At 35.8% G+C, this 22894-nt stretch overlaps 1 protein-coding gene across 2 annotated transcripts in view; it reads left to right on the top strand.

Moving 5' to 3' along the window:
* The window catches only part of SH2D4A (SH2 domain containing 4A), a 117582-nt gene that overhangs the window by 51331 nt on the left and 43357 nt on the right, over window positions 1-22894 (top strand). For both annotated transcript variants that reach the window (XM_007476431.3, XM_016432779.2), the window contains exon 5: window positions 15584-15664. In XM_007476431.3, the coding sequence (XP_007476493.1) occupies window positions 15584-15664 (81 nt within the window). The remainder of the gene's footprint in view (window positions 1-15583; window positions 15665-22894) is intronic.

Genomic DNA, 22894 nt, shown 5'->3' with positions numbered 1-22894 from the left:
AATGGATGATGCATCAGGCCTAAAGTCAGGAGGACCTGGGTTCAAATTTGGCCTTAGACACATCCTAACTGTGTGACCCTAGGCAAGTCATTTAACCCCCTTTGCCTAGCCCTTACTGCTCTTCTGTTGTAGAACTGAAACTATAAAGTTTAGAGTTTGAAAAGAAAAGAAAACGTAGGCTCCAAGTCTAGATGTGAGGGCATATATGTAGGAGTCTGTGTCACATAGAGCATATTTTATAGATAGATATATTAATATATAGATAGATTTACTTATGTATTTATCTTTTTACATCTTAAAACATGTTCTACCCCTCACGGCTCTTCTCCAGAAATTGATTAATCACATAGACAAGTTTATTAAGTATCGATATTTCCAATGGTACTGGGGTACCAATACAAAAGAAATAATAGAGACCCTGATAGCTGTCCTCAAAGAGGTTACAATATAATACAATGAAATCAGTACATGGATTGAGGGCTTGAGGTAGTTAGTGATACAAGATTTCTTTGTTTTATCAACAGTGATTTACATAATCCATGAAAGACTAATGTTTCATCTGCAGGCTATATGTCATCTGTAGGCTTTGCTTCTCGTATTTGCTTCCATAATAGCACCTCGATGTTCAAGAGTGTACAAATACTGTCTAAAATCTAAAGAGGGTTAGGCAATGACTTTTTTTTTTCTGCTTTGGTTTTTGTCTTGGATCTGTATATCTGCTTCTCACTCACTTCTTAGTGACTCTAGATGTGAGTTTGACTTCTTCCCTGTACTTTCTTCCCTCTCTGAAAATCTCCCATCTCCAAATTCCTGAGACTGAAATTTCCTCTCACCCTTTCCATTTGGTGTCAGAGGCAGAGGAGTGTAATTGCCTTGTTGGGCAGATAAGCTGGCATGCCATGCAGTTTAAAAACACCACCCACTTAGCAAATGTAGGTGCTAAAGGAAAACTGTTGTTTCAAAAAAAAATAAGTATTATATAAATATATGCCATGTATGAGTTTACTGTTAATTTTTAAATGAATGCCTGCTGATTATGTGCCTTGTGTAGATTCCCAGGAACCATGTCCAAGAAATGAAAGCTATAGGGGGAAAAATGCCCAAGGGGACCCACTGGCCTCATTTACTTCTCCAGAAAACTATCTATGAGTTTATACTCTATTGTCAGCTTAGTAAATTGTGTTTTTCAGTTGTTCCATCCTACTAACCAGCAGCTTTAGGAGAATCACTGCCTGTGCCTTATTGGTATGAAGATTCTCTATAACTTTATCAAAATACAATCCCATTAGGCTCGCAAAGCAAGACCTGTAGTCATTGATTTCTCCCCTTAGTTTAAACCCAGACGTGGTCCAAAATACAATATTTTATTTGTTACAACAAACTTGCCTTTATGCACACTACTAAAGGGATAGGCATTATGGTTAATAGTCAATTTAACAGAATATGTAGTTTCCCACTATAAATGAATTACTAATTTTTAGAAAATTCAAGTAAAATCTACTTAAAATTTAAAATATGTTGAATGTAACTTAATCTTGTGCTAGTCTTTATGGACTTCAGTTTCCTTATTTGCAAAATGAGAAGTTAGATGAAATGACCTCTAAGTTCCCCTTATAGGATCCTGTGATTCAAAAGGTAGTTTATGAACTTAACTTTATTAAAAGTAGCCAGCCTGGAGCAGCTAGGTAGCACAGTGGAAGAGCACCAAGTTTGAGGCTGGAAGGACCCAGAGTCAAATCTGGCCTCAGATGCTTCCTAGTTATGTGACTTGGGGCAAGTCACTGAACCCCAGTTGCCTAACCCTCATTGATCTTCTGCCTAAGAAGCCTTACTTTGTACTCTAAATCAGAACCATTCTAAGTATTCTAAGACAGAAGGTATGGGTTTAAAAAGATAAACCATCCCTAATGTTATTTACCATTCTACAGTACCATAGATATAGAAGATGGAGGAGATTGGGATGAATAGATATTTCTATGTGGCATTTTAAGGGTTATAAAGTGATTTCCTCACAACTCTTTGAACAAGGTGGGGTGGATTGGCTCCTGGCCGTGTCCTCAAACTGTTTTGCTTGTTTTTAAAAATAAATCCTTTAGAAGGCCAGAAAAAAAATCTCAAAAAAGCAGGGCAGCCTTGGAAGTAACATGTTGAATTTATTATGTATCTTAAAAGAAAAAGCAAGCTATCCAGAATAAAATTTCACAGTTTCATCTCCAATTCTTTTTTCCCCCTTCTGGTTCTTCTATGTATGTCTATGGAAATTCTGATTTTATTTGGTGTTTGTTAAATTCAGATAAGATATATTTTTAAAAAAATAACTAAACCCTTTGTAGTGGTTTGCCATTTAATCATTCTGCTAAAAATGATGATTTGACCTTTAGGCTGTGTATTACCTAGAATTTTCTGTAAAAAGCTTTGGTATTTAAGAATGTAGGATGTTAGAAAGAAATAATTTATTTGCATATTGCCTTTGAAATGACTAGGGCCAATACCCACATCATCTTTATAATAAGGCTGAGTTGAAATGGAGAGTTGTTAGGAACCTTCAGAGGTCATCTCTGGACCTTGCCCTGATGCTTCTGCTGCCTCCTGCCCCCTGCATCTTCCTTCTTCCACTGGTGAGTTCCTTGCAGAGCCTCAATTTTGAGGAAAGGTCCTTACCAGATGGACTTTACCACCACGTCCCTCAGGGGAATTTCCTCCCTCATCCCTTCCTTTCAGCTCCCTTTTCTATATTGTCTTTCCTCATTAGAAGGTGAGTTCCTTGAAGGAAAGGACCATCTTTCTGTTGTGCCTACCACAGAGTAAGTCTTAATAACTGATTGTTGACTTGACTAATCTATTCCTGATCGATCATTTAAGAGATAAAGAAACTAGAGTCCAAAAGAGGTGGCTTGATTTGCCTAAGGCCACTCATTTAGTCAGTAGAAAAATTATGCCAAGATTCGTATTCTTTCTATTGCTGTTTCCACTGTTTCAAGGATCAAGGAATCTCAGAGTAGGAAAGGATCTCCAAGGGACTCGAGCCTAATCCATATTTGAAACAAGAATCCTTTCTCTAGCATCCCTAACAAATAATCAACCAGCTTCTATTTGGAGACATCCAGTGATAGGAGTGAGTCCCTCCTGAGATGGGGCATGGTTTCAGTTACATCAGAAAAGAAGTGTGAGGGATTGAAATCAATAAAGCAAGCTAGCATTTATTAAACACCTAATAGGCACCAGGCTTGGGCAGTAGGTGGCACAGAGGATAGAACACCAGACTTGGAGTTGGAAAGACTGGTCTTTGTGAGTACAAATCCCACCTCAGACACTTAATAGCTCTGTGACCCTGGGCAAGTCACATCACCCTGTTTGCCTCAGTTTCCTCATCTATAAAATGAGCAGGAGATGGAAATGACAAATCACTCTGGTCCCTTTTCCAAGAAAACCTCAAAATGGGGTCATGAAGAATTAGATATGACTGAACAACAGTAGGCACTGGACTAAATGATGAGAATATAAAGACAAGAGTGAAGCATTTCCTTCCTTTGAGGATTTTACATTCTTTTGGAGGGGAACTGTATGTGTATGCATATATACACATATGTGTATATTTACATGGGTGGGTATACACATGTAAATATATATGCATAATATATAAATAAATGTATAAAATATAATATATAAAATGTAAAGAATATTTATGTATATAAAATACATAGATATATAAATACATACATATGTATGTGGTGCATATATATTTTTTAACCCCTCTTTTTCTGGGACCACTTTCCTTGGGATAGAGGAAACTCTTAGTGAGGAACTTCATTTGCCATTGCATCTTCCTATCTTCTTTGCACCTTAGTTACCCCAGGCACTAAGAGGGGCCTTGTGGATAAAGTTCTGGAGTCAGGAAGAGCTGAGTTCAAACTTGACTTCAGACATTTACTAGCTATGTGACCCTGGGCAAGTTACTTAACCTCTGTTTGCCTCAGTTTCCTCCTCTGAATAATGTAGCTAATGATAGCACTTGCCCCCTGCCCAAGTTCTAGTGAGAATCAAATGAGGCCAGATTTATAAAATGCTTAGCAAAATGTCTGAAATGTAGTAAGTGCTATATAATAAAGGTTAATTATCTTGCCCAGCATCACTAGGCAAGTATATGCAACTTGAACCCAAGTGTTCTGAATTGAGCTGTTTATTCCTTAGTTCATGCTGCTTCTGGACATATAAAAGCAAACACAGAATATACATAACATGAAAACAAAGTACTTTTACAAAGAGGCTCTCATCATGAGGTGGGGAGGAATGGGCATGAGGAAAGGCAGTATGAGCCTACAACTTTCAGCTAAAAATAAATGTGAGGTCGATTTTAAAAAATAATCACCAAACCATTTTCAGATAAGCTGTTCCTTTGTCGAGCAGTTAGATTAATTATCTAAAAAAGTCATGATACCCAGTTGTAAAGTGAAAAATTCAGTGAGATCTGTTAGTCAACCCCACGTAGAATGAGAGAAAAATGGGTTTTGCCAAGATTTAACCTTTGAAGAAACAACTCCAAGAAAAAAAAAAACCTAACTAAAATTGGTTTGCATGCGTGCAGGAGTAGCTGAAGAATACATTTCTATGTGCTAGGGCTTAACCAGGCCTCTCTTATTTAGCATGCCAAACCATTGTTATGACTACATTTAATAAATTATGATATATTAGGTTAGCACATAATAGTCGGAAGGGACATTAGATTATATAGTCCAGCCTCCACAATTTGTAGGTTAGGAAACTGAATGAATCCCTAAGAGAAAAAAGTGACTTACCTGAGATCTCATAATTAAAGAAAGATGATCTGTGACACACATCAGTTCATTTCAGTCAATCTCTCAGTCAATGGCATTTATTCAGACCTCTATGTGTGTGGCATGAAAAAACCACTCAACCTCCCATGCCTCAGTTTTCTCATCTGTAAAATTGGGTATTTGACCACATGGCCCTCTGAGGTTCCTTCTAGTTCTAAACATATAATCCTATGGTCTTATTTGTCGGGCATATACTATTGTTCATTCATTTCAGTTGTGTACAAATCTTTGTAATCCCATTTGGGGTTTTCATGGTAAAGATACCTGGAGTGGTTTATTATTTCCTTTTCTGGCTCATTTAACAGCTGAGGAAACTGAGGCAGAGTTAATGAACTCTCCCAGGGCCACACAGCTGGTAAAGCCAGATTTGATCTCACGAAGATGAGTCTTCCTGACTCCAGTACTCTATTTACTTAGTTACCTTTATTAGTATATATTAAGGGCTCATTAGAGCAAGACAATGGGGAGTCAAAGATATAATGGTCCTTGCCCTCAAGTAGTCAGCCTAACCCACTCTGCCTTGCCCTACACAGGCAGCGGCCAAGGGAGCTGAAGACCAAAGATGCAGCAGTGTGCCATCTAACTTCAGAAGCACAAAATTTAAGCCACCTGGAAAAGGAGTTGTCAGGCATGTGGCATTGTTGCATTTGTCTGCCTACTAAAAGTCATTCTGAAAAATCATGGGATAAAAAGAATCAGAGGGCATTAATTTAATGGATAACTTAGAAGTCAGAGATAAACTATTTCTCAAACCAGTTTTAAAAATGAATATAATGAGACCGATCCATCTTTCATGACAAAGGGTCTACAGGGGAGAGATAATATTTTAAGCATACAATATTAACTGCATCTTTTTATAGCCCAATTTCTTAAATATGTTTGAGCTGTCACATTTGTAAGTTTAACACTCATTAAATTTTTACAGAAATATAAGACTAAGTCCCCAAACAGTTGCTGATCTGCATTTTCAGAAGGTTTTTCCCTTACCAAGAGCTCTCTATGCAAATGAAAGGAAAGACCCAGAAATAACAAAATTATTGTTGTTGTCATCATTATTATTTTTATTAATATCAGAACAGATTAAAGTCATAGAAATGTGTTAGAGCAAGTTATTCTGGAATGGTAGTTTAGCAGCAATATGGTCCAATGGATAGAGTCCTAGATTTAGCTGGTAGAGCCTTAGTATGGTAGATAACCAATATCATGAAGATTGAGGTTCAAATTACTCCTCTGATACTTAGTAGCTTTGTGACGACTGCCTTATCTCTTCATTTTTCTGTGTCTAGACCTTGCTGGCTAAGTAATAAATGGTTTCCATCTTGGGGAGGGAGTTAGGGAGAAAGTCTTTTGTCGTACCTTGTTGAAGAAATCATTAATCCTTCCTTTATTCTGCCATGGCATTTGTAGCAAATCTGTCTGTTTCTGGATTTATTAGCTTCCAAATTTGGGGTTTCTTTGACATTTATAGCAAGTTTTAGATAACTATTCCATGATGGTGCCACATTTATTTCTTTACTAATGGAAACTAACAAGTTTGCATGAAGTCTTTGCCCATAGAAATGAAGCTACCCCAAGAGAGGGAATCAGAAGACTTGGATTCTTTCTGGTCATGCTTCTGCCACTCATATTTATTGTATGACCTTGGGCAAGTTACTTCTCCTCTCTCTAATTCCCTCATTTATAAAAATGAGAAATGAAAAGAATATCAAATAATATATGTAAAGCCCTTTGCAAACCTTAAAGCTCTCTGTGTAAGCCCTTATCTTGAAGGCCCTTTCAGCTCCAAATTTTGAGTTCAGGAGAATCAGCAGCAGTGTATTTTAATATGGCAGCTAGGACAGAATTACAATGCAATCCTTTTTTTAAAAATTTCCATTCTTGGCTGCTTTGTCCTTCATTTTAAAAGCAAGAATGTGGTTTGTGTTCCCTTGAAAGCATATCAAGAGTGATGTTTAGAGACAGCATGGGGTTCAATGTCTTTGTTCTCTTAGTATGCAAAGGTATACCTTAACTGTAAGAACCCCCCTTCTGATAATGGCAGAATAAATCATATTTTTACCTTCAAAAAGTCCATTAGTCCAACTGTTTTTTAAACTCTCTGTAGAACTATGTTTTAACTCAAAATAAAACTTTGGTTCATTACGTAATCAGGGGATGTTTTAAAGGATGGCTGTAAGGAGGCTGGAGCATGTTTCCAAAGACCACTTATATGTATGAAGTATCATTAAAGATCTCCCTCCATTGCAAAAGAACAAACCCATCATGTAATGAAAATGAAAGATGATGAATGGATTGACAGTCTGTAAACCTCAAAATTTCTTAGACTTATAAATGTTGGAAATTTCACCATTGGGAAATTTCATACTTGAAAAATTTCCTATTGATAGTGGGTCTTGACTATTGGAATGTGAATCCCATTGGCATGGGAGGTTCCTTCTCCTTCCCTTCTCAGAAACCCTTTGCTGAACAATGGAAAGGACTTTGACTTATGCTTAAGCATAGAACAGGAATTTCTTTGAGTCATGATTGATTTTAGAATTGATACAATGGAGATACTTGGAATCAATCTCCACCCTATTCAGTCCTAACAGGATTGAGTAAGGGCTGCAGCCTAGATCAAAATTTAATTATTCCAATCTCTACCCTACTCCCAATGGTGAAATTTTCAACATTTATAAGTCTAAGAAATTTTGAGGTTTACAATTCAAAGAACTCATCAATTTTTGTAAATGTATGTTTTATTTTTTAGGGTTTTTTCCAGATTACATATAGAAATAATTTTAATAATTTTCTGACATTTTGTTATTGATCCATATTCTCTCCTGAACCTCCCACGATATCCATGTTTTCTCAAAAACTAAAGGTCATCAGTAGATAGGGAGTCAGGCCTGAAGATGGGTGGTCCTGGGTTCAAATCTGGTCTCAAACACTTCCTAGCTGTGTGACCCTGAGCAAATCACTTAACTCTCATTGCCTAGTCCTTACTGCTCTTCTGTCTTAAAGCCAATACATGGTATTGATTCTAAGATGGAGGATAAAAGTTTAAAAAAAATTAAACTAAAAGTTATATAGGAAGACCACTTTGGGGAAATCCTCCATGCATGAACTTTGGAAGGCTCATAGCATCGTAAATCTAGAACTGGGAGTGATCTCAAGGGCCATTTGTACAACCTTATTTTATAGATGAGGAAACTAAGATTAACCTAGTATATAGGTAGTAATTATTGGCATCTGCCTTTGAACTTCAGTCCTCCTTGGCAAGAATCCTATGGAATGAACAGGCATGGATAGATTGTGATTTGTTCTCTTAGAAGTACCCAGAATAATAATGTCATAAAATTATTAAAGATCCTATTGAAATATTTTATGATATTATTTAGAGAGATTATAAAGAGAATAATATATTATTCTCTCCACAGAATGTATTATATATGTACACTTTCTCTATAGTTATTCTATAATTTTATTATATTTATATTTGCCATAATATAACATATTATAAGCAGTATTTATATATTCTGTACATATATAATGCAGTAAGATATTGTTTGTATATATAATATAACCATTTTATATGTGTGACTGCCTTCCATAAAAACCTCAATTCAATAAAAAAAGATCATTGTTGGTATAGCTGCTTAACATTAGTTTATTATTTTGGACTGCTAACACATTTTTAAAGGTGATTAAAGTAACAGATTTATTATAAATTATGATACAGTATGGCATGGTGGGTAGAAGGCCAGTCTTAGAGTCAGAAGGAAAAAAAAATAGTCACATTTCTATAGGAGTCCTTTAAATGACCTCATTTGACTCAAACAAGTCTGTGCTATAGGTGCTATTGTGTACAGCTTACACAGGAAAAAACCGAGGCTCAGAGAGGCTGTGACCCAGATTACTCTGCCAGTAAATATTTCAGGCAGGATTTTGACCCAGGCATTCTTTGGTTCCTGACTCTAGTATTTTGTCCACTCTTCTATAGAGCTGCTAGGGAGTAGAGTAGCCAGAGCACCACTCCTGGAGTCAGAGAAGACTCATTTCTTTTGTGAGTTCAAATCCAGACTCGGGTTCTTACAAGCTCTGTAGCTCTGGGCAAGTCCATTAACCATGTTTGCCTCAGTTTTCTCCAACTGTAAAAATGAGCTGGAGAAGGAAATAATAAACCAGTCCAGTATCTTTGTCAAGAAAACCTCAATGGAGTCTTGAAGAATCAGACACAACTGAACAACAACACTTTTCTATGCTGTTTTCAGTCTTTTCTCTGAGTGGCCAGGGGCAAATCACCTAAACTCTCGGGGACTCTGAGACTTGAAATTACTGACAGTTGATGATGGACATTGGTGGAAGAAGTTGCCACATGGAAATTTCCCTGTGGGGAGAAAATCCCAAGTTCAGACAAAAAAATGTGCACACAGCATTGCTTAGGACTTAAAATAATAGATCCTACTTCATCAATATGAGGGGGCAGAATAGGCTAATTCAGGGATGGCCAACCTACAAGGGAATCTGAAGTCTCAGCAGGGTTGAGCTTGTGGAATGTGAGCACAGTTCCAGGTGGATAAATGTGTGTATTTTTTTTAACAATGAAAAAAAAGGATAAATCCCTGAAACCTTTTCAAAATTGTGTGTGTGTGCACTGTCTTTGAAGCAAAACTCCAAGTTTATTTTTGAAAACATCAAATATTTCACTCTTTTCACATAGAAAAAGGGTCTAGATCTGTGATTAATTGGTATAGAGAACTCCCGGATGAGGAAATTTCCTCCCTCAATGCAGTCAACATATTCTCTGTAACTTATATTTTGTAGAGAGCTGCCTAGGTTAATGCAGTGTGGAAACATTAAGTGGTTTGCTCAGAGTTTATGATAAATGCCGAGGGATTTATGTTCCTGTGAATGTTGCATGCCCAGCAAATCAAATAGCCTGTAATCAATGCTAGAGTAGCTTTGGTAGCCCCTCTGTCAGGTCATCACTGGTTTTGTTCTTTCCATTTATACTATTCCATTAGCCATAGAAGTCATGATCCCGTAGTGTCTTCTTGCTTCTCATTGTTCAGTGGTTTCAGTCATACCCAATTCTTGGTCATCCCATTTGGAATTTTCTTGGCAAAGATACTGGAGAAGTAAACAGGGTGAAATGACTTACATGGGGTCACAGAGATAGTAAATACAGTTGTTGCTTATTGTACTCTATCCTGCATAACAGAATTTAGAAGTGAAAAAACCTTATATGCCATCTAATCCAAATCCCTCATTTTATAGATGAGGAAACTGAAACCCAAAGGGTTAAGTTGAGCTCATTTTCACTACCCCAAACTTCTATAATCAGGTCCCTTGAGGCACAGAGCAATTTGAACAATTTAGGTAAGAATGTGATACAGCTTTATTCACTTCTCAGTACTAGTCCTAAGCCTATGACTGAAGCCCAAGTCATCATTCAGTTAACAAGCACCAATTAAGTACCTGCTGCTGGTGGCAGGTGCTGCTGGTGCTAGGTGGTGGAGACACAAAGGCAAAAGTGAAGCAGCTTCTGCCCTTGAAGAGCTTACATTCTACAGGAAAATCAAGGAATATTCCCATACTTGTATAACTTGTATAAGGAGGATACTTCTGACTATATGCTAGGATATACTAAGCTTAGAATTCATTGAGAATTCCAAGGTCAAGGGAAGAAGGGAATGCATTTCAGATATGGGGAGAATCTATGCAAGGACATAGAATGTGAGATCCTATATCACATCTCATGTGTCATGTAGGAAGCCTGTTGAGCATAAAGTAGAGGCTATTTAAGTGGATATTAGATAGATAGATAGATAGATAGATAGATAGATAGATAGATAGATAGAAGGATGAATGGATAGATAGATGGAGGGGGAGGGGAGAGAGACAGAGAGAGAGACACACACACAGACACAGAGAGAGAGAGGGAGAGAGAGACACAGACAGAGAGACAGAGACAGAGACAGAGAGAGAGAGAGAGAGAGAGAGAGAGACAGAGAGACAGAGAGAGAGAGAAAGAGAGAGAGAGACAGAGAGACAGAGAGACAGAGACAGAGACAGAGAGAGACAGAGAGAGAGAGAGAGAGATGGGGAGAAGTGGGGTACATAACAGGCAGGGAGGTAGTACAGTGGATAAAATTCTGGTCCTGGCATTAGGAAGACTAAGTTCAAATCTGACCTCAGATGCTTCCTAGCTGTGTGACATAGGGCAAGTCACTTAACTGTTTATCTTAGTTTCCTCATCTATCAAATGAACTGGAGAGAGAAATGGCAAACTACTCCATTATCTTTGCCAAGAAACTCCAAAGAAGATCACAAAGAGTTATACACAACTAATCTATTAAACATATATAAAATATTTTAAAAGGGAGCTTCTCAAAAAGAGTACTTATTTCATTCTAGATGTACTAATGAGCTGCTAGAGTTTATTGAGGAAGAAGATTGCTATTACTGAATCTGTATTTTATCCTTAAATCTTAAAGTATCACTTTGATAGTTGTATGGAAGATAACTTGGGGGGAGGGGTTAAGACAGAGACACCAATTATGAGGCTATTGTAGTTGAGAGGAGGGGAGGAATGTGAAAAATGTGATAAAATTGACATGATTTGGCAGTTGGTTGAATATGGAGCATTTGCAAAAGTGAGAAGCTGAAGGTGGCAAAGTCTCAAACCTTAAAGGGTCATAGAACATAACATCCTAGCTTTAAGGCTCAAAGGGACCCTAGAGGCCATTTAGTACAACCCTTTGATTCATCAGATGAACAAACTGAGGCCAAGTATGGATTTGCTAGAGGTCATACAGATAGAATACAGTTTTGCTCACTCTTTTAGTCAGTAAATATTATCTCCAAGGACTTGTAAATCTCCCTTGGAATACTAAAAGCTGATATGTATTTAGCACATTAAGGGTTGCCTAGTGCTTTTACATATATATGTTTATATTTGTATGTATATATTTATATTTGCATGTATGTATACCCCAATAATATTTCAAAACAATTTTAACATTTATTTTAAATTTTGAATTCCAAATTCTCTCTCCTTCCCACCCTTTCTTCTTCATTCTCTTCCATTTCTCTCTCCTCCTTGAGACAGTAAGCAATCTTATGTAGATTTTTACATATGCAATCATGTAAAGCATTTTTTTTTCCATTTTTGTCAACTTGTGGAAGAGATCTCAAAAAAAAGTGAAAAAAAATATGTTTCAGTCTGTATTCAGACTCCACCAGTTCTTTTTTTGGAAGGCAGATGGCATTTTTCATAATGAATCTCTGGAATTGTCTCAGACCACCACTGCATTGCTGAGAATAACTAGGTCATTGACAGTTAATTCATCAAAAAATATTGCTGTTCAAGGTGTACAGTATTCTTCTGGTTCTGTTCACTTTGCTTTGCACCTGTTCAAATTTTTTCCAGATTTTCCTGAAATCATCCAGCTTATCACTCCTTATATCACAATAGTATTCCATCACAATTATATACCACAATTTGTTCAGCCATTCCCAAATGAGGAACATCCCTTTAGTTTTCAATTCTTTGCCACCACAAAAAGAGCAGCTATAAATATTTTTGTATAAGTAGGCCCTTTTCCCACTTTTTTTTTATCTCTTTGGGACACAGACTGCTCTTTTAAATTTTCTTCCTGAGCCTTGCCTCAGTTGATCTATTTGGTCTATAAAACTCCCTTTGCTATAAACAGGAAAGGAAGAAGCATAGAGCTAATGGCATAAAGTATATAGCTTCCCTCTTACTGTAGATGCCATTTATACCCCCATCCATGGCTAGGATTCTTTTTGCCATCATCTTTCCTTCCTTTCTTTTCTCCTTCCCTTTTAAGTCCATCACATTTACAAATAATCCTACAAGTGTTACCATAAAAAGAGCTGGGAAGAAAGTGGGGGATAAATTCTCACAGCTTTTCTTAAGCAATCAGTTATCTCTGCTTTTATCTTGGGCTTCACCTGTCTTTTTCCCAGGCCTGTGTTCCTTCTGTCCAGCTTTCTAATACTTCAACCCCATTCTAGACCTGACTCAGCAAATACCTCAATGGTTTACTATGATATTGGAACAAAATGAAGTGTGGAATGCCCCACATTCTTCCATCATGCTAACAGTTAACAAAGGGAGACTGGCTTAACCATAGTAGAAGGATATTCCACAGGGATTTGCACTGAAGGACACTGGGAGTTGATAATTTGATAGTTGATAGCTTTTCCCACTGTGATTCACCCCCCAACTTGGTCCTCATTTTTTCTCTTGTACTCAGGTGAGGAGGAAGTAATGTCAGCACATATTTAATGTATTAATAACTGACACATATAATTCTTAAATACTTGTCAGCATGTATTTACCGTAATAATAACTGACATTTATATAATTCTTAAATACTTGTCAGCATGTATTTAATGTAATAATAACTAATATTTATATAATTCTTTAAGTTTTACAGTGTCTTAGGTATATGATCTCAGTTGACCCTCACCACAGTCTTATGAAATACTGTGGGTATTATTGTTCCTGTTAAAGTTAAAGTTGAAAGAACTTGGCTATGGTCACAAATCTAGGAAACTTTTTTTAATGGATTGTCTTTTTTTCTTCTTCTGGTAATAATCTATTTTTCCCAATTACGTATAGAAACAATTTTTAACATTTGCTTTCTAATGTTTTGAGTCCCCAGTTCTCTTTGTGTCATCCTTTTCTTGAGAGAGTAAGCAATTTTGTAAAGGTTATACTTGTTCTATCATTCAATATCTTTTTTCATATTTGTCATATTGTGGAAGAAAATACATAGTTCTAAAAAAGAAAAGAACTCATGAAGAAAATAAAGTGAAGAATAGTGTATTTTGATCTTTATTCTGACTCTTATCATTTCTTTCTCTGGAGGCAAATAGCATTTTTCATCATGAGTCCTTTGGAGTTGCCTTCTTTTTTAAACCCTTACCTTCCATCTTAGAATTAATAGTGTGTATTGGTTCCAAGATAGAAGAGTGATAAAGACTAGGCAATGGAGATTGTTAAGTGACTTTCCAAGAGTCACACAGCTAGGAAATAGTCTAAGGCCGTATTTGAACCCATCTCTAAATCCACTGAGCCACCTAGCTTCAACCTGGTATTGTCTTGAATCACTATTTTGCTGATAATATAGCTAAGAAATATTGAAAGCAGGATTTGAATTTCAAGTCCTAGACTCTTTGCATTCCCCCAGACTGCCTTCACATGGAAACCACTGGAGGAAGGATTAGAGAACCGGTAGACACTCTTTAAAGCAATTTGTCCTGTAATGATGCTTCTGTACCTAGGAGTGTGTGACATTTCACAGGCAGCAGGTCTTCATTGCTGTTATTTTATTTAAATAATGAAGAAGTGACTCATCAGTCTCAACCTTGTCTATTGATGGCAAAAGTAAGTGAGGGACCCACTGAAGGCAAACCCACATCCCCAAAACACCATTCAACCTTGTTGATTCTTGTAGGGAGCCCTATCCCATTAAACTCTATCCTCAGGCATAGGCAATTATCTTCCCCTCCTTTTTTCCTTCATTACTTTTTTCAGGCTAATTCCAATTGGTTTTCTTTTCTCCTTACTGAGCTAGAGGAGAACGTTCTTTTTTTTTTTTTAATTTTATTTAGTCAATTTAGAACATTATTCTGTGGTTACAAGAATCGTATTCTTTCCCTCCCTCCCCTAACCCTACCCTTTCCATAGCTAATGGACAATTCCACTGGGTATTACTTAGGAGCACATTCTTTTGCCACAATCCATGTAGCCAATAGGTGTACATTATTTATTTATTTCAGAGATCTATATGGGATCCATGGTTTTTAAAAAATTAACTGTATTTCAACACAATTTATTTACTTTGTAATCTGATGTACTTTATTTCATGCCTTTAAACCATTAATCTGAAAAAAGATCCTAAGAATTCATGGAGCCATAAAAAAAGTTAAGATCCCATGATCTATACAGTCCTTAAAGTTGAGCTTCTTTATAAACAGCAGAGGAAGACAATGACAATATAAAGTTTATCATTGGCTTTTGAGATCTCACACACACATATGCACTTACATTTGTCTGGACATCAGCTTTTTCTACGGATACAAAGCAGCCACTGTCCTGCTACTTGTGGTCTGGGGAATTGCTTTATATTTATATATTTCCATTGAAAATCTCTTGTGTGCCCAATGGAGGCTGAACTTCCTTTAAACTTATCTTAACAATCAAATTCTTCTCATAATTTTTGGGTCTTATAACCTAATTCATTCTTAGTACAAAGCTAATACCACTTCATAACTTTTGAGGGAACACAGAAGGGAAGTAGAAAGAGCACTGGCTTGGAAGTCAGAGAACTTGGGTTCAAATCTTGCCTTTGACATGTACTACTTGTGTGACATTGAGCAAATTTTCTATCCTCTCTGGGTCTCAATTTCCTCTGTAAAATAAGAAGATTGGAACTCTTTGAGGTCTCACTGTCTCTAGATCTATGATCTTTTAATTGTATGGGCTGTTTGTAGATTCTAAAAACTATGCTAAATACTGTGACTCATCCTATGTCCTACAATTAGTAGGGAGAGAAGCTGGATTTGAATACTGGTTTTCTAATCTAGGTGAAATTCTCTTTTGATTAAACCATACAGTACTCTTTACCCTATCCCCAACTGCTGAGCTTTTACTAATAATTTCTTGACTATCTCTATTAAAAATGGAGTGCTCAATCAAATAATAATAGTAAATCTGATCATTAAATCCTTAGTCACCCTCCAGTTCATCAAGAAATATCCAGCAGATGTTGGCAGATTCCATCAATCGTATGAAAACCTATGGATTTCAACAGGTAAGAAAAACTCTGAAAAGTCTTATATCAATGACTGTCTCTAAAGTAATTTTTGCATATCAATAAATTGTTTCAGGTGAAATTAAAGCTGTAGGCAAAATTCAAAAACGATTACAAAAAGCAATATTCAACTTTACTGAACAAAATCCTACAATTGGCACACAGAATAAATCCATTTAAAAAGTATAAATACATATAGAGTAAAAATGAGGAATTGGAACAATATTTTATACTTTAAAAGACTCTTAGAAAGCAAGAATTTGCCATCTTGATTTCAAAGAAAATAACAATAAAAGTTGATAATGTTGAGAGAGATAAAGAGGTTAATTACAGTATTCTTAAAGGCAACAAAGCCAATGACATGATATCATTGTAAAATGTACACACACACACACACACACACACACATGCACACAGTCAGGAACACCTGGGTTTGAATCTCAACTTTTATTGTTATTTTCTTTGAAATCAAGATTGCACCCATTTTAAAGTTGAGGAAATTGGGGCAAATTCTTGCCAAGGATCAGATAGCTACTAGGTGTCTGAGGTCAGATTAGAACCGTAGGTCTTCCTGACTGCATACCTAATGCCCTATCACTGCAACAATTAGCTGCTTCCAATGGGGATAATGTCAACGGCTGTGGGGTGGGCCAGCCTCCCATAGGGGATGGGGTCTTGGAGGTAGGATGGTGTTGGAGAAATAATGGATAGGACACAGCTTTCACATTCAACCTGCAGCACAGGTTTCACAGGATAAACTGCCTCGCCTTGGCTGAGGCCTGGCTTTATTTTATACCTTCATGATCACACATCTACTTGGCACACAGTTTCATTCTCAACATACATGTTTCCATGGAACCTAACAACAGACAGGAAGCCTAGGGAGATAGTCAACAAAACACTGTTGCTAAGGGCAGGATCAGTGGGTAGAATCAACATGACCCAGATATAGGTTAGGGAATTCAGAGCACAGATTTGCCAGAAGTTTTTATGCCTAGAAAAGAGGGTCCTATCTAAGTCGGTATATGAGAATCCTTAGGTTTAATTTTGTAAGTGGTCTCTCCTAGTAATATCCTGGGGGGACAGAGTGGGACATCTGTATTAACCCTGCAAGCATGTTGCTCTCATCTATTTTTCCTGGGGCTAAGTAAGAATAATAATCATGGTAATTCCAATAATAAGGGGATATTAATAATGAAAGTCACTTAGGGGAGTTTCAGTAGGTGTTTCCATGCTTCCTGGGGGCTGCTAGCAATACTTATATGTTACCTAGTGGCATAGCATCTAGTTCCAAACATTGACAATAACTGTGATAATAACATAATTAATCATAGGAGCTGGATAAAACCAAAAGAAAAATAAACAAGAATGAAAACATAAAGCTGAAAAAAATGTTGTAAATGTTAAAGACTGATGGCAATTTCTGTTGGATAACATACCTATTTTTTAACACCACATGTTACATTTAAAAATTGATCTTGTGGGGGGGAGGGGCAACTGAGTGGATTAATGGATGGAGAGCCAGGCTTAGAGATGGGAGGTCCTGGGTTCAAATCTGGCCTCAGACATTTCCTAGCTATTTTCCCCCTCTAGCTGTGTGCCCACTTAACCCCCATTGCCTAGCTCTTACCACTCTTCTGTCTTGGAACTAATAAAGTATTGATTCTAAGACAGAAGGGTAAGTTTTTTTTTTTAATTTGATTTTGTGCTAAAGCAGAAAGAAATCTCAAAGAATTATTACAAAATAGAAATAATAAACATCCTCTAAAGACTCTGATATAATGAAATGCTAACTAATAAAGGAAATGTGAGGGAAAGATATAAATCTAAACTGAGATTAAGTGATGACAGCCTAAATAATGGGTGGTCAAAGAAAAAAGATCATAGAAGCTTTAAATATGTTAGATAACACCAACAGTGGAATGTCATGCCAATATTGCTGACACATTCCTTAGAGGAAAATACTTATCCTTAAAAACATGTTTCCAAAAGAGAGGATTAAAGAACTGACTGTGCAATTCATAAAAATTAAAAAGAAACAGCCTCAACCCCCAAGAACAGATGAAGAAAAATTTAAAATTCAGGATACGTCAACAAAATTGAAGAAAAAAATACTATAAATTGACAAACAAAACTAAAAGGTGATGTTTTGAAAAGACTGATAATGAATAAGCCATTAGAAAATGAAAATGATATTTTTAACAAAGAAAGAAGAAAACCAGCTCATCAAAAGTAAAAAATAAACAAAATGATTCACAACAGAAAAAAACTAGAGGATTATTGGAAACTACTATATACAATTATATGCCATCAAACTGCCAACTTAGAGAAAATGGATATTTGTCAAAAATATATAAAGTATTGAATTATTAAAACAAATATAGATATCTTAAACAATCCAATGTCGTAAAAGAAAGTGAATTAACTGGAAATGAAATGACAAAAGGAAAGGAAAATCTCTACTCATAAGAGATTTGTGAGTGAGTGCCACTAAGCATTTAAAGAACATTATACATATGCTGCAAATGTTCTCAAAGATTGAGAAAGAAGGCACTTTACCAAAGTCCTTTTATGAATCAAATAGAATTCTGATTCCCAAACCAGGGAATGATGAAGCAGAGAAAGTGATAATAGTTCAATTTTACTAATATATAAATGCAAAAATTTTAAATAAAATCATAGCAAAGAGATTACAATAGTATATGTTAAAAATCAGTGTGGCTAAGTTGAATGCATACTAGGAATGTAAAGGTGATTCATAACAAAAACCATATAATCCATCATATTAAAAAGCTGTGATTATATCTACAGTGTAAAAAAGGAGCTTTCAACAAAAAAAACATTCATTCATGTCAAAAACCGTAAAATGTTAGGCATAGAAGAGCCCATTAATCTCAACAAAATTGTGTGTATGTGTGTGTGTGTGGTAGCCAAGAATTAGCATTATTTATTTGCATTAGGAAAATACTGGAATCTTTCCTTGTTCAAATAAGAGTAAAGCAAAGATGCCCCCATAATCCATTTTTATAATTGACAATGTTCTGGAAATTCCAGTTGCAGCAAAAGAAGAGAAAAGGAATGAATGAAAAAATTTATTAAGAATAAAACATCGTTATTATGCCCTAGCACAACACCAATTTTTAAATGTAAAATGTGGTGCTGAAGAAAATATATATTATTCAACATTTTCTTTCAAAATTTGCCATCAGTCTTTAACATTTACAGTTTTTTCAGTTTTATGTTGTTATGCTTGTTTATCTCTCAGATTTATTTAGCTTCTATAATATTAATATTATTATTACTATTAAATGTTTAATACGTGCCAAGTACAGTCCTAAGTGATGGGAATACAAATTCAAGAGCAAAATAGGCTCCGCCCTCCAGAAACTCACATTTGCATAGGAAGAGTGAACAGACATTGGAGAGTGATGGCCACAAGGGGATATTTTGGTCCTAAAAGTTACAGGGATAATGAGTAGGATCCCAGGACTGAAACTCTTCATCCAGGAATGGTGGCAGAGTTAATTTGATCATAATTTCTGAACTGGAGATAAAGAGCAGGATTGGAAAAAGTTCAAATATAACAGCAAGGACATTGGCAAATTCATGCAGAAGATGACTAGAAAGTATGGAGTGAAAATTACAGTCATAGACATCAGCAAAAAGAAGACCAATAAATTCTATTATGCAGATAACACAATTATTTACATAGAAAAAACTGAGAGAAAAGCCAAGAAATTAATTGAGATGATTGATAACTTCAATGAAATATTTGGATACAAAACAAACCTATAAAAAATCATCATTTCTCTATAGTACTAACAAACACCAGAAGGAGATTCTTCTATCAGAAATTCATTTCAAAATGTAAACTATCTGGGAGTTAAAATACGAAGTCTGACTTAGAATAGGTAACTACAAATCACTGCTTAAAGACCTCAGTAATGGAAGAATTATTCATTGCCCTGGGTGGGCCCTGCCAATATAATAAAAATGATGGCTCTCTAAATAAATAGGCATATTTAGGTTGGATGCCAGGAAAAACTTTGTAAAAATTAAAACTGTTTTCAAGAGGAAGTAAGTTCTTCCTCCATGGTGATCTTCAAGGAGGCTCTGGATATCCACATATCCCATTATAGTGTAGTGGGGATTCCTTTCATGTTTTGGTTGGACTACATGACCCACAAAAGCCTTTCCAACTCTCAAATTCTATATTTCTATGATATATAGATTTAATATTATACCAATCAAACTACCCAAGGGATAATTCATAAATCCACACAAAATAATTATAAATTTCAATTGGAGGAATAAGAAGGTGAGAATCTTAAGGGAAATAAGGAAAATGAAAGTAGGAATTAAGGGGAAAGAGCATTTCCAGACATCAAACTGCATTATTAAAGTAGTAATCATCAAAACTATTTCCTAATGGTTTAAAAATAGAAAAGTAGGCCAGTTAACAAACTAGGCCAAATGAGCAATACCTAGAATCAATCTAATAAGATAGTCCAAATAAACCCAAGAACATAAACTACTGGGCCAAGTAGAAAACAGTTTAACAAAAATTAGATTTAGGTCCGCATTTTGCAACATTTAATGCAATAACCTTTAAATGGATTTGTAACCTAAATATGGGAGGTCATTTCCAAATCCTACAGAGAATTAAATGCATAAGGTCAGGAATCAATAGGTAGTTAAAGGATATGAACAATTTTCAAATGAAGAATTGTAAACTAAAAATGATCATGTGATAACATGCTTGCTTAAAAAAGTACAAATTAGAAAAATTACAGGGTTCTACTTTTTGTGAAAACAAAGAATTGGAATCAGAGGGTGCCCTTCAATAGGGAACTTGCTGAACAAACTGTGGCATAGGAATGTGATATAACTTTATTGTGTAGTAAGAAGTGGTGAATAAGGAGAACCAAAAGAATAACCTATACAATGACCACTACAATGTAAATGAAAAGGAAACCAGAACTGTGAAAATTAAAAAAAAAAATGAATGTTGGTAGAATATAGAGAATAGAATGAAATAGTTCCTTCCAAACAGGATTTAGGTGGGGAGACTACAAGGTCAGAATGTTATATAGGTATGATCTCTATAGCAAATATTTTTCTTTGTTTTCTTTGTTTTCTTTGTTACAAAGAGTTCATTTTGGGGGATTTAGAAGGAATACTTCCCCCAAAAATGACTGGTATAAAAACAGGTCACTAAGTGGATAGAGTGTGTCTTCCTCTTGAATTCAAATTTGACCTCAGACATTTCCTAGCTGTGTGACCTTGGGAAAGTCACTTAATCCCAATTGCCTAGTCCTCACCACTCTTTTCTGCCTTGGAACCAATACCTAGTAATAATTTAAAGACAGAAGGTAAGGATTTTTTTAAAGGAAGAACAAAGAAAAGAAAATGATTCAACAACAAGAGAAATGCAAATTAAAATACCAGAGGGCTTTACTTCACTCCCGTGAAATTGCAAAGATAGAAAAATATTGGAGGAAATATTAAAAGATAACCACATTAATACACTCTATTGAAAATGTGACTTGTTAGATCATTTGGAGAAAAAAACTAGAATTAAGTGAGAGAAGTCCTTAAACTATTTGTTCCCTTAACCTATGAAATCTTCTATTGGGCATGTACCATAAGGAGGTCAAAGATAGAAACAAATTTTCAAATATAAAAAATATTTATAGCACTGCTTTTTTGTGGTTAAAAAATGCAAACAAACTAGGTGCCTATTGATTAAAGAAAGATTGAATAATTTGTAGTATGTAAACATAATGGGGGAAAGGTTTTTCAATGTAGAAAGACATGGATGAAATGATGAAGAGCAAAGTGAGCAGAACCAGAAAAGATCTATGCACAAGGAATATAAAATAATATAACAACATAAATGAAAGAAAGCCAAACTAAGTAATTGTATTGACCAATCGCATTTCCCAAGAACAGTAAATGAGCCAGAAGAGAGGAGGGATACTGCTTTGAGATGAAGCATACAGACAATCACTGTTCTGGTTGATTTTGCTTAATGATTTTTCTTGGTTATAAGAGAGGACGAATGGGGACAAGTGGAGAGGCTTTATTTGGAAATGACTGTGCTTAAAAAATAAAAAGCATCAATAAAATTTAATTAGAAAGAAAAAAACAAAGACCTGTAGAAAGATCTCTAACATATTGATTAGGAGGATATGATCTGAGCTAGAATTTCTTGGGATGAGAAGGTGGGGTTGGGTTATGATTAAACCAGTGGAGGGATTTCCTGGGTAATTGAAGTCATTGATCCACCCCTGTGTTAAAGCATACATCATCACTTGGGGTAGATCTAGCTTTGAGATGTTGCAAATGTTACATGAAAAAGTTAACAGTTTAGAAATGAGCAGTTTCATGGCTCCATCTGATATCTATAATCAGCATTATAATGGAGTATGATAGAATATCAACCTAGCCAACTTAAATTAAATTGTATTTGGTAGCAAATATGTATACAACATACTTCATTCATCATATAAAATTTAAAAATCATCCATTAAAGACATATTAAGCACTGTATACCCTATCCCACAGCAGGATGGTTCTTGGAAAAAAATGAATCCTTATGCTAGCCTGTGGATTCAGGATTGGGAAAGGGTAAGAATTAGAATTGGGATGAGAGCTGAATGTTCTGTTTTCTGATTCCTAGAGGTGCTTAAGCAAGCTGATTCAATAGACTTACCATTTGTTACTTGAACCTTGTTTTGGAATTTATACTCAAATTTCCCCCTCATTTTCTTTTACTTCTAGCTCATATACCCTCCTTCAAGCAACAAATGTTAAGGATGGACTTCCTTAAGTACCTTTTAGTTCATTTGGTTAAAGCAAATATTAGCAAGACCCAGATCGTAGCTTCACCCCCTGTATTACCTTCACAAATGTTGCACAACCACCATCTCACAAGAGGAAAAGAACAAATAAATAGATTGGCACAAATCATCATTGGAATCACAACTAAGTGTGCACGCCCCACTAATTGTAGGCAAATAGTCTATTTAAGGCGAGAGTCCCCCCTGGGAAGAGTAAAGAGCTTCCTGCATGAAGCAGATATTGTCCTAGAGTCTGCATCTCTTGTCTTGGTGCATTTTGACTGTCTTTGCCCTTCCGATTGCTTTAACCAACTACTGAATCTTGACTCTTGGCTTCTTGTGTGATTCCTGACTTTTTCCTGCTTCCTTGTCTTGGTCTCATTTCTCT

Source organism: Monodelphis domestica, chromosome 1 (assembly GCF_027887165.1).
Source record: "Monodelphis domestica isolate mMonDom1 chromosome 1, mMonDom1.pri, whole genome shotgun sequence".
NCBI classification, from domain to species: domain Eukaryota; kingdom Metazoa; phylum Chordata; class Mammalia; order Didelphimorphia; family Didelphidae; genus Monodelphis; species Monodelphis domestica.
Note: the sequence above shows the minus strand (reverse complement) of the source record. Positions and strands in the feature narration are given on the sequence as shown.